The following is a 13,294-nucleotide window of genomic DNA, read 5'->3' as shown; positions in this document are numbered from 1 at the left end:
AGCATACAAACAATCTTGATGGCAAAGTAAGTTTAAGAACTTTGATTAACAATGGTAAAAACATAGTGACAACAAAATCTGCACTGTACAGAAACAGCAGCAGAGACTTGCTACATGCTGTTGAAACAGATCTGGCTGAACAAGATGATGAGCCAGATCACCCACTTCAAAATTATGGAGTCGACATCGAAGAGGACAATTACGGTGATGCATATAACTACAAGGAATCGCATGACATGGACTACGAAGAAGCAGACTTTGACCAGTTCCTTGTACAGGTGTATCCAAAACCTGAAGTGTTCAACAGAATCAGCAAGATAGCTCTGCGGTCTGATTTCCAGGAACGACCCAATGTTCTCATGTTTGGCCTGGATTCTATGTCTCGCTTGTCTTGGCAAAGGAAGATGCCACGCACATATAAATACTTGCAGGTAATTGTGTTTTTCCAAGTGATCTGGGTTCAACCCTTGTTTGGTAATTGTGTTTTTCCGAGTGATCTGGGTTCAATCCTTGTTTGGTAATTGTGTTTTTTCTAGTGATCTGGGTGCAATCCTTGTTCCTGTAAGCATGTGAGTGTGGTTGGTGGTCACCATACCAGAAAGGTGGAGCTTCTTCAGGGAACTCCTGCTTTCCCCCTCAACACAAGACCACAACAAAATGAAACATATCTTTCATTAAAAAACAAATAGCTGGAAATAGCATCAATCATTCTAAGTTCTTTCAATCTTTTGTGAGTCAAACGGTTAATTAGATAGGAGTGCTGGGTAACAGACAGGATCCTCACAAAATGCAGCCTCAGGCGCAGAAGGACAGTCAGCCACGTGATTGAGATATTTTTGCATCCTGTTTTGTTACAGGAGGAGTTTTGTAATTAAACCATAATACTTAAAATTGCCTTTTTCCAGAAATACAGTTTTGCTGATAAAGCAGTTGCTTAAGAATTACAGTGAGTTATTCTTTTTTAAAGGACATCTTTAAAAGCAAAATGATAATGTTGGTTTTTGTTTGTATGTCAAACTTTTTGGTTAATGTTTGACTTTTTAGCAGGAAAAAATGTACTTTTACTGAATGAGGAATCTGCATTTTGGCTGTACAAGTTTTAAGTTTGACTTCAAAGTTTCTGTATATTCAGTTATATTAAATTTTTTGATGAAATTTTAACCATTGAGACTGAAGCTGAGATTGTTAATATATGAATTCTGAAAAGTTTCAAATCTGTGTACAGATCTGTGTATGCCCCCCTTCGAAGAAGAGGGGGTATATTGTTTTTCACATGTCGGTCCGTCGGTCAGTCGGTCGGTCTGTCTACCAAATGGTTTGCGAATGATAACTCAAGAATGCTTAGGCCAATATCATGAAACTTCATTGGTACATTGATCATGACTGGCAGATAACCCCTATTGGTTTTCAGGTCACTAGCTAGGTCAAAGGTCAAGGTGTTAGGGGGGCATATGTCTCCGACCATGGAAAACTTGTTTACTTTTAGTTATCATGTAGCAAGCAGAAGCATGTTGTAATAAAGGAAGTTTTGTTGCAGGAAGTATTGGGTTCTGTCATCTTTGAAGGCTACAACATTGTTGGGGACGCTACAACAGCAGCTCTCATTCCCATGCTGACAGGTATTTTGTCATTCACATGCCACCCTGTAGTAATAACCCTTTCCCACTCTGAGGCAAAGTGATAATGGCGATGTGCGAACAGCATAAAAGCAGAACAGCCTGCAAGTAACTCGCAAACTGTTCAAGTGTTATGCTATTTGCTGCTCATCAGTATCTAAGGGTTGGAAATAAATCGTTTAAAATTTGAATCTAGTAAGAAAGGTCTTTGATTAAATTGAACTATCTATTGGACTACAAACACGTCAAAATACCTATCTAAGTGGTAAAGGTTTAGTATAAGCATGTTTCCAATAAAGTTGAAATTCCTGTTCACTAGATTGGTATTGCAGTATTATTGCAGGCAGCGGACAAGCTTTGGCATCCAACAGATGGTTTTTGATCAATAGCTTAACTAAGCATTGACCCATCTTGATTAAAGTCTTGCATGGAGATTTGGCTTAGGATTGTATTTGGGGCTGTTCAAATCAAGGTCACTGGTTATCTGAATATTTGATATCTGTTATGCTTTTCAGCAATTTTTTTCCTTCTGTATAAAGTAGCTGAAAACGGCACATTGCAAATGGGGAAAAAAACTTAATTACTGTCCAAAAAAATCCCAGTTGAAGGTTTCCCCCCCCCCCCCAAAATTTTTTATACGCCCGTATAAAATACGGGACGTATTATGTGAAACCCCTTGGCGGGCGGGCGGGCGGCGGGCGGGCGGCGGGCGGCGGGCGGAAGGCATCACTTTGTCCGGACTCTAATTCAAATTGTATTCATCCGATCTTCACCAAACTTGGTCAGCAGTTGCATCTAGTTGATATCTAGGCCAAGTTCGAATATGGGTCATGCCGGGTCAAAAACTAGGTCATAGGGTCAATAAGTGCATTTTCAAAGGGGCCACTTTGTCCGGACTCTATTTCAAATTGTATTCATCCGATCTTCACCAAACTTGGTCAGCAGTTGCATCTAGTTGATATATAGGCCAAGTTCGAATATGGGTCATGCCGGGTCAAAAACTAGGTCATAGGGTCAATTAGTGCATTTTCAACGGCGCCACTTTGTCCGGACTCTAATTCAAATTGTATTCATCCGATCTTCACCAAACTTGGTCAGTAGTTGCATCTAGTTGATATCTAGGTCAAGTCCGAATATGGGTCATGCTGGGTCAAAAACTAGGTCAAAGGGTCAATTAGTGCATTTTACTTTGTCCGGACTCTAATTCAAAACAAAAACAAATACATCAATCATCAGTGTATCATCTCCAATGGCACACGAATCGGGCGTATATTGCTCCGTCATGCGGCGCTCTTGTTTTTTTTTTAATGCAACATTTATTTCCCTATACAGACACTATAATATTGACAACTTGAAAACACTTATTGAACAATTTTAAATTATTTGTTAGGAACAAAAAAATACACCAATGTTCTAATCTGAAGGCTTCACAATGGGAATTTTCCCAATTTTAGTTTTTTTCCCACTAATAAGCCGCTGGCAGCAGTACTTTTCCCAATAGGGCTAACAAATTGCTGTTTTATAATAAAGTACACAGTAATTGTAATTTGCAGTGTACACTTTCAGGAAAAAGTGAAGTGGAGCTCCCTGAGGTACGCAAACACTTTGTGGAAAGTGAATACGTAGATAGCTATCCATTGGTCTGGAACAACTTCGCGAGCAAGGGCTATGCCACATTGTATTCGGAAGATGAGCCGAGCATTGGGGTCTTCAATCTTAGACTTAACGGGTTCCTGCGACCACCCACGGACCACTACATGCGGCCCTTTTGGCAGGCCCTCTGGGAGAGTCCTGTACACAGGGATAGCCCAAGATATTGCACTGGCAATGTCCCCAATCATGTGTACTTGCTCAACTATACTAAGGAGTTTTTTGTGAAGTATGCAAATGTGTCTAAGTTTGCTTTCACCTTTGGCAGTGAGCTGACACATTGGGATAACAATCCTGGGGAGTATATTGACGCAGACTTTGTGGAGATGTTTGAATATCTACATAAGGGTGGTTTTCTTGACAATACGTTTGTGATGGTATTTGCTGATCACGGCGCAAGATATTCTCGTGTCCGTAAAACAATTCAAGGTAAAATGGAGGAGCGACTACCAATGATGTCCATAGCTATGCCAAAACAGATCAGGGAAAACTATCCATTGTTATGGAGGAACTTACAAAGAAATGCTGACAAGTTAGTAACTCCTTTTGACATTCACGAGACTCTTATAAACATACTAAATTTATCACGTAAAAGTAAAGTGCATTCCTTCAAGACTATTCCAAGAGGAATAAGCCTGTTAGATGAGGTACCGGCCAACCGGACGTGTTCGATGGCTCACATAGACATGCATTGGTGCACGTGTTTGAAGCAGCTTGAACTGGACGTGACTGACACTCATGTGCAGAAGTCTGTGAACGCATTTGTGGATTTCCTAGACAGGCAGACAAGGCCTGTGCGCCATTTATGTGAGGAACTTCGATTCAAGTCTCTTCTCCATGCTGTCCTGCTGATACCCAATGAAAAGGTAACTCTTTATTAGCTGATACCCAATGAAAAGGTAACTCTTCCTTAGCTGATACCCAATGAAAAGGTAACTCTTTCTTAGCTGATACGGAATGAAAGGTAACTCTTCCTTAACTGATATCCAATGAGACGGTAACTCTTTCTTAACTGATACCCAAGGAAACTGTTTCTGAGCTGATGCCCAATGAAAAGGTTACTCTCTTGGCTGATATCGAATGAAAAGGTAACTCTTAGCTGATACTCAATGAAAAGGTAAATCTTTTGTAGCTACTACGCAATGAAAAGTTTCTCTTTCTTAGCTGATACACAATAAAAAGGTAACTCTTCCTTAGCAGATACCCAATGAAAAGGTAACTCTTTCTTAGCAGATACCCAATGAAAAGGTAACTCTTTCCAAGCTGATACCCAATGAAATACCCAATGAAAAGGTAACTCTTTCTTAGCTGTTACCCAATGAAAATGTAACTCTTAGCTGTTACCCAATGAAAAGGTAACTTTCTTAGCTGATACCCAAGGAAAAGGTTACTCTTACTTAGGTGATACCCAATGAAAAGGTAACTCTTTCTTAGCTGATACCCAAGGAAAAGGTTACTCTTCCAAAGCTGTCAGGACAACTCATGTTGAATGCTGCCTCTTTCAGGTTCTGATGTTTCAGAAGTCCATTGATGACGACAATCGCCATGGGAACTTCTCTAGTCACATAAATGTGGACCACGCCCATTTTCAAATCACCATAGCAACCAGTCCAAACAAGGGCTTGTTTGAAACTACTGTCCAGGTATAGTCCCTTTTGTTTGACTGTAATTACAGTAGTGTTGGTGTTACCTTGCCAGGAATTGTAAAGAAGTTCTGTTTTTAGCTCGACTATTATATATGAAATATAAATAGTGGAGCTATCCTACTCACCCTGGCATTAGCGTTTGTGTTGGCATTAGTGTTAGCGTGCAAATCTTAAAGTTTGCGTACTACCCCAAATATTTTCAATGTTCCATTGTCTATAAACAAGAGCAATCTATCAAGCATTTTTAGCTCATCTGTTTTTTGAAAAAAAATTATGAGATATTGTCATCACCTTGGCGTCGGCGTTGCCATGGCGTCGGCGTCCGGTTAAGTTTTGCGTTTAGGTCCATTTTTCTCAGAAAGTATCAATGCTATTGCATTCAAACTTGGTACACTTACTTACTATCATAAGGGGACTGGGCAGGCAAAGTTAGATAACTCTGGCGTGCATTTTGACAGAATTATGTGCCCTTTTTATACTTAGAAAATTGAAAATTTTGGTTAAGTTTTGCGTTAAGGTCCACTTTTCTCAGAAAGTATCAATGCTATTGCATTCAAACTTGGTACACTTACTTACTATCATGAGGGGACTGGGCAGGCAAAGTTAGATAACTCTGGCGTGCATTTTGACAGAATTATGTGCCCTTTTTATACTTAGAAAATTGAAAATTTTGGTTAAGTTTTGTGTTTAGGTCCATTTTATTCCTTAAGTATCAAAGCTTTTGCTTTCATACTTGCAACACTTACTAACTATCATAAGGGGACTGTGCAGGCAAAGTAATGTAACTCTGACTGGCATTTTGACAGAATTATGTGCCCTTTTTATACTTAGAAAATTGAAAATTTGGAGTTTTGTGTTTAGGTCCACTTTATTCCTACAGTATCAAAGCTATTGCTTTCATACTTGCAACACTTATTAACTATCATAAGGGGACTGTGCAAGCAAAGTTATGTAACTCTAACTGGCATTTGGACGGAATTATGGGCCCTTTATACTTAGAAAATTGAAAATTTGGTTAAGTTTTGTGTTTTGGTCCACTTTACCCCTAAAGTATCATATATATTGCTTTCATACTTGGAACACTCGCAAACTATCATAAGGGTACAGTAAAAGGACAAGTTGCATAACTCTGGTTGTCATTTTTACGGAATTATGGCCCTTTTTTGACTTAGTAACTTTGAATATATGGTTAAATTTTGTGTTTCGATCCACTTTAATTCTTAAGTATCAAGGCTATTGCTTTCAAACTTCAAATACTTTTATGCTATCATGAGGTTAATGTACCTGGCAAGTTGAATTTTACCTTGACCTTTGAATGACCTTGACTCTCAAGGTCAAATTATAAAATTTTGCTAAAATTGCCATAACTTCTTTATTTATGATTAGATTTGATTGATATTTTGACAAAACTACTCTTACTTGACATACCACAATAGACTCAACCCAAACCATCCCCCATGCCCCTCCCCTTTCCCCCCCCCCCTCCCCCCCCTATTTTTTATTATTATTATTATTTTATTTTTTTAAATCATCTCAAAAATGACCACCACACCCTCACACTATACCCCCCCCCACCCCACCCCACCCCCCATTTTTTTTTAAATGGTTAAAAAACACAGATATTTATTTTTATTATTTTATGTTTGAAATACCGTCCAACCATCGCACCCAAGAATCCCCCCCACCCCCCCCTCCCCCCACCGGAATCCCCCCCCCCCTATTTTTTTTTTTTAAGATAATCTCACAAATTACCACCACACCCTCACACTAAACCCACCCCACCCCCTCAATTTTTGTAATTTTTTTTTGAAACGGTTAAAAAACACAAATATTTATTGTTATTATTTTATGTTTGAAATACCGTCCAACCATGGCACCCAAGAATCCCCCCCCACTCCCCCCCCCACCCCCCCCACCCCCGTTTTTTTTTGCGTTTTTTTCCGCATTTTTGGAAGATAATGTAATAAATTCCACACCTCCACACTATACAACCCTCTTCACTCCACCCCTCCCTCCTTTGTGATTGAAAATGAGAGTCCCTTCACCTTTAAAAAGAAAATAGATGAGCGGTCTGCACCCGCAAGGCGGTGCTCTTGTTTAATAATTATGGCCCCTTTCCCACTTAGATTATGCAGCAAATGTTTAAGTTATGTCCCTTGACATATAGCTTTCATATTTTGCATACTTCTTTACCAACATGACCCCAACCTATACACAAGAGCAGACAACTCTATCAAGCATTTTGTAATAATTATGTCCCCTTTTCCACTTAGAATATGCATATTATTGATAAATCTATGTAAAAGTTTGCATACCACCTCAAATATTGTCCCTTGACATATTGCTTTCATATTTTGCAAACTTCTTTGCCAACATGACCTCAATAAACAAGAGCAGACAACTGTATCAAGCATTTTGTAAGAATTATGGCCCTTTTTCCATTATAATATGCATATTACTTTAGTTACATTGCCTTAACTTCTTTATTTATGATCAAATTTTATTAATACTTTGACAAAACAACACTTACCTGAATACCACAATGGATTCCACCCAAACAATACCCCATGCCCCAGCCCAGAATCCCTACCCCCCCCCCACCCCCCAGCACAATTTTTTATTTTTTTTTTCCTTTTTTTATTTTTGAAAGATCATCTAATAAATGACCACACCCCACATTATACCCCCCCTTTCACCCCCCAGCCCCCCCCCCAAAAAAAAATAAAATGAAATAAAAAATGTTTCCCTTTTTTAATTTTGAAAGATCGTCTATTAAATTATTGAATATGAACAATTTCCCCATGATGGCTTACGTTATACTGTCAAGCACTTGAATAGTTGTGGGCGCTGTCCTCTGACAGCTCTTGTTAAGTTCTGTAATTAAAGTTGCTGTTTTAATTGGGACACTGTCTCCTTCTAAACACCCCGTTCAATTTGTATGCCCCCGGATCGAAAAATCGGGGGTATATTGTTTTTGGCCTGTCTGTCATTGTATGTGTCAGTGTGTGTGTTTGTGTGTGTGTCCCAAAACTTTAACCAAAACTTTAACCTTCTTCAAAACTTTTGCAATATTGAACATAGCAACTTGATATTTGGCATGCATGTGTATCTCATGGAGCTGAACATTTTGAGTGGTGAAAGGTCAAGGTCATCCTTCAAGATCAAAGGGCAAAAAAAAAATTCAAAACTTTAACCAAAACGTTAACCTTCTTCATAACTTTTGCAACATTGAATGTAGCAACTTGATATTTGGCATGCATGTGTATCTCATGGAGCTGCACATTTTGAGTGGTGAAAGGTCAAGGTCATCCTTTAAGGTCGAAGGTCAAAAAAAAAATCAAAGCGGCGCATTAGGGGGCATTGTGTTTCTGACAAACACATCTCTTGTTTTTAAAGATGCCCTAAAATTATATGCCAAAGCAATTATTTTGTTTGCTTTAACAGTGAACCTTTTACTTTTATAATTTAAATAATTAGCGGCACAGTCAAATTATTATAATTTTCTTTTAGTGGTATATATAAACTTATACCATAATTTTGACCTCAAATAAATGCTCCAAAGCCTCCTTAGGAAAATATAAGGCCCATGGGGCGTTTATGAAAGAGAATACAGCATTTGAAGTAATAAATCAGTATATGCTGTTCAATGACCAAGCAATTGATCACTAGCTTAACCATGCTGTTTGGTAAATTTTGTTTTATTGTTAAAAGAATAGTTTGATTTTATTACCTATGAAGAATGCAACCATGCTCTTATATTGACATTTTAGTACATGCTATAAATCCATAATTAGTTAAAGAAAGCTTTTGTTGATGACATATAAGTAGCTTCTTGTTAATTCCATTGAATTCCAGTGAAGTTAATTCCCTTCACCACTTAAAAGCAAAGTTAAAATGGCTATGTACAATCAAGTAACTCACAGTCTGTTAAGGTTTTATGCTGTTTGCTGCTCATCAGTATCATAGGGTTGAAGATGGAGCCATTGAAACAAGAATTTAATAGGCAAAGTCTTAAATTTAATTTGATTTTCTAAGGGACTGAAGATGCATTAAAATGCTTATCTAAGAAGTAAAGGGTAAAGTTCTCTCCTCTAGGTGAATATGACATCTGGAGCGTATACAGTGCTGGAGTCAGCAGTGAGTCGACTTGATCGCTATGGCAACCAGCCAGCCTGCGTGCAGGACAAGTACCCAGATCTGCGTAAATACTGTTACTGTAAGCTATAGCTACGATCTACACATAGAGGAACCCAGGTCAATAGTTAGTGTTGTGAACAGCAAGGTAGATGTCATCACTATGTATACCAAGTGTGTGTTAATACTGTAGACAATTTTACATCAGGGCTCCTTGTTCTCACACATATACCCTATATTGGGAGTCGTTCTGTCAGTCCGTTTGTCTTACAGTCTGTTAACTTAAATTGTTTTAGTTTGTGGAAATGCTAACTACTTCCCCTTTGAATTAACTATACAAAATGTAATAACTATTAGTTGTTCAAGTGGAAGACCCTTTTATTTCCAGTCATCCACACATTGATGACTAATTTGCCCTTGAACATAGCTGACAAAGTGGGGTGTTAGTGGCATTTGTGACAAAGATTTAGTTTTAAATATGGATTCAAGTCCTATTCTATAGTGTGATTAACTGTTAAGATTATCAAAAAAACATGTTAAGGAATGATTGCATAAACATAATTATTATACCCCCTGTTGTGAAGTTAACCCATTTATGCCTAGCATCTAGAAAAAAGGCCTTGGCAAACAGCGTAGACCCAGATGAGACGCCGCATGATGCGGCGTCTCATCTGGGTCTGCGCTGTTTGCTTAAAGGAATTTCTGTAAGAAATATTGTAAATATAGAAATAAATATACAAGACATCCCTAATTTTGGAAATAAATTGATCCAATTTAGAAGGGTGGAAGAGTCCACTAGGCATAAATGGGTTAAGGGGGTATACAGGATTCACCATGGACGTCCGTCCGTCCATCTGTCTTTCCATCCATCTTTATGGCTGTAGACACAAAATTGTACGCAGGCAATCTCCGACATTTTTCAGCGTACAACAATAAAACTTGCAGGCATTTTTTTGTAATGACACCAAGTTGTGCATGTGCTATTTATATGCTTTGGATAAAACTGGCCCCATCCCATGGTCAATTTTATATTAATTTCTGCAGGGTTTGTGGGTATTCGTCACTACTATAAAAAGTGTATTTAGTCATCTTGGCCTTTGAAATCTTAAGCAAATTACACTCACGTTTATCAAGTTAACTACATGTTAAAATTTATAATTAATTTAATGTTTTTATATCTTGTTTACTGTATTTTAGTCCTTCATTAGAGAAATCCTGTTATTTTTATGTTTTCCAACATTTAAATTATTTAATAAGCCCAGATCTCCTGTTAATTTATATTGCAAAAAAAAGAAGATTTTCTTGAGATTTGTTCAAAAAGAGAATTGGAACCCTATGACTGTGTGGGTTCTTCTGGTTTTTAGGGTGTGCTAAAACTGGATAAAACCAGGCTAAATCAGTGATAATAAAAAACGGTTTAAAGGGTGTGCTAAAACTGTTTAAAACCAGGCTAAATCAGTGATAATAAAAAACGGTTTATAGGGTGTGCTAAAACTGGTTAAAACCAGGCTAAATCAGTGATAATAAAAAACTTGAATAAATTAATGGATTTAAATTGATACATATAAGATTAAGTTTAAGTTGATAAATAATATTATGTCTATTGTTTATATACCAATTGTTTTTGGGGTTCAATTAAAAGCCCTTATAAAGATAGTTTAGTAACTCAATACTGTGGCTCCATGGTCACAAAGTGGTATTAGGATGGCAGAAAAATCGGCTTTAGAGAAATCCCTTTATGTCATGCATAATATATGTGTTGAGTAGAACTTTATGGTATTTTCTTGTTTTACAGTGCAAACTCTCAATATCGTAAAAACTTTTTAAAAATAATAGTTTATTGTTATAATGGTGTTTTGGGGGACAGCATAGAATATAATTATTACCTGCATCTTCCGACATTGATGAGCTGCACTATATCTATATTAGTTCACAGAAAACAGAAAGTGATATGAGCGCCAGCATCCAAAAGATGCTGTATATTGCCAACATAGCTTCAGACTAGCCTGCTTATTCTTGAAGTCTGGTCTGAAGCTACCCTGTCTGCTATAAAGTCAGGCAAAGTTTTGGAGTTATGTCAGTGGACGTCATAATGTAATGAACTAAAAGGGATTCTGTTGATATTGACTGTCATTTAAACGTTTACTGTTTTTGTAAACTTTTTTTAGCAAAACACGAAAGGCGACCGTTAAAATGTTTTAATGTGATACCGTTAGGGCGGGGACACTATGCCCATATCTGCAGACTGGCTAGAGGTGACCTGGCCATCCTAGGCAGGTCTGTCTGCCGCCTGTGCCATGTCAAACTTAACGAGGCCACTCTCTGACCTCGTGAGAAGTCTCATTTTGTCTTGCAATACTTAATTTGGTCATTTGCCAAATTGCCTTTTAGCCTCAAATAGGATGTTTCGGATCATCTTCCATATAGCCTCTGGGAGCCAGGACCCTCATGGACAAACAATCTTGTAAGACCTGTCAATGCCTCATTCAGCCACAGAAACTGGTACTCCTGCTCAGCATGAGCTCTTCTTGCCAGCCTTTCTGCTATTGATATGTAAGGCATCTTTTTATGCCCCCAGTAGGGTGGCATATAGCAGTTGAACTGTCAGATTTTTGTCTGTCTGTCTGTCTGTGTGTCCGTCCGAAAACTTTAACACTGGCCATAACTTTTGCAATATTGAATATAGCAACTTGATATTTGGCATGCATGTGTATCTCGTGAAGCTGCACATTTTGAGTGGTGAAAGGTCAAGGTCATCCTACAAGGTCAAAAGTAAAAAAATACAATCAAAGGGAAGTAACAAGCTTTAAAAGGGAGATAATTTCTAAACCTGCCAAATGATATATTAAAATTTTATTTCAAAGGGGCGCAATAGGGGGCATTGTGTTTCTGACAAACACGTCTCTTGTTCTGTGTCGCGTTATTGCTGGTCTTATTGCCCGTGATGGTTGGTTAAGTGGCTTCTTTACTTCACTTCAATCCTGTTCAACTGTGACTATAACAAATAAGTGTAGCATAATAATGCATACACAAAACTCGAAGAATTGTTCTTTGCACTTTATTTTGTCATGATCATAACATTTCTAAGTCCACATGATATTCTTATTAACTAGTTACATTTCCAGGACTGGACAAAATCCGTCCTACTCCGGTAGGGGTGGAAGAAAGTAAAACAACTTCCTAATAAGTATCTCAGCTCTGTAAGATCCTTCTCTCAATGTCTTGTCAGGTAGTTCTACTTCAATATATGTACCATTCCATAAAGCTAGGTTCATTATTGTCATTTTGATGAGATCAAACTAATTTGTTTAACAGCATATTCGAAAGTATGCATCTATCTGATACATGTGTAAGTGCATTTTTTCATTCAATACCAAGACCAACACTAATTAATCATCTAATCTTGTCACGCTCTGTTATTAAAACAACTTAAATGCAATTGCAAGCATGGAATCTACTGTCATGAAACCAATTAGTTATTGTATTCTCTCTTGCTAAAATGACGTTAATATATGATATGAATTATTGGGAAGCAAGCACAAAGTGTCACCAACAATCTGTACTAATAGTAAGAGACAGGCAGATTAAGTACATGAGATCGTGGTGTGAAAAGGGGGAGCACACTGTAGGAGGTGGGTCCTGTTTGTCACATGCCAAGTAATTAGTCTTTTGTTATCAAGTGATAGTAACGGGCCCTTTTAATGTATGTCATTGACATGTTCACTGTTATGATAAGTGGATAAGTGGGACCAAATTGTCCAGTTTAATTTTTGTGTGAAAAGGACATCATTTCATATAGAGAACATGAAACAAACAACAGCATACAAAATTGTTTTCATCAACAAAGCCATGTCATGTAAAGTTACACTTCTTTCTTCCACGTCCAGTATCCTGAAGCCTGCCGTGATCAAATCAGCGCGTCCTTCCATCTTAGAATGGGTTGAGATAAGCCATTCCGCATGGATTGGCTTCAGTGAGTGTTTAAGTCTTCAGGTCTACATTTGCCATGTTACCATTGTTGTCACCAAGCAATGCCGCCTTGGCCAGGAACTCTTCCTGGATGGTCTGATAGTCAGTCGGCATGAACTTAGTGGCTTTGGTCCCCTTTCGCTTGACGAACCCCATATGATGGAGGACTGATCTAGCTAGAGATTTGTCGATTCAGATGTGCCCACCGAGTCGCTGAAGTTTTTGCAGAGCATTTTTCATTAAGATGCCCTCTGCAGCCGTGGTTACTGTCCGCACATT

General features: G+C 38.1%; 1 protein-coding gene across 2 annotated transcripts in view; it reads left to right on the top strand.

The window, feature by feature from the left end:
• Positions 1-224: 224 nt before the first annotated feature.
• Positions 225-13,294, top strand: part of LOC127833586 (uncharacterized) — a 121,997-nt gene continuing 108,927 nt past the window's right edge. The window contains exons 1-5 of one of the 2 annotated variants that reach the window (XM_052358930.1): positions 225-431; positions 1,538-1,619; positions 3,183-4,132; positions 4,772-4,909; positions 9,008-9,113. In XM_052358930.1, the coding sequence (XP_052214890.1) occupies positions 237-431; positions 1,538-1,619; positions 3,183-4,132; positions 4,772-4,909; positions 9,008-9,113 (1,471 nt within the window). In that variant the 5' untranslated portion in view covers positions 225-236. Of the gene's footprint in view, positions 432-1,537; positions 1,620-3,182; positions 4,133-4,771; positions 4,910-9,007; positions 9,129-13,294 lie in introns of both variants that reach the window. The other variant, XM_052358929.1, reaches the window with a different exon arrangement.

Source organism: Dreissena polymorpha, chromosome 6, assembly GCF_020536995.1.
Source record: "Dreissena polymorpha isolate Duluth1 chromosome 6, UMN_Dpol_1.0, whole genome shotgun sequence".
Classification (NCBI taxonomy): domain Eukaryota; kingdom Metazoa; phylum Mollusca; class Bivalvia; order Myida; family Dreissenidae; genus Dreissena; species Dreissena polymorpha.
This window is presented reverse-complemented; position numbering and strand designations above follow the sequence as displayed.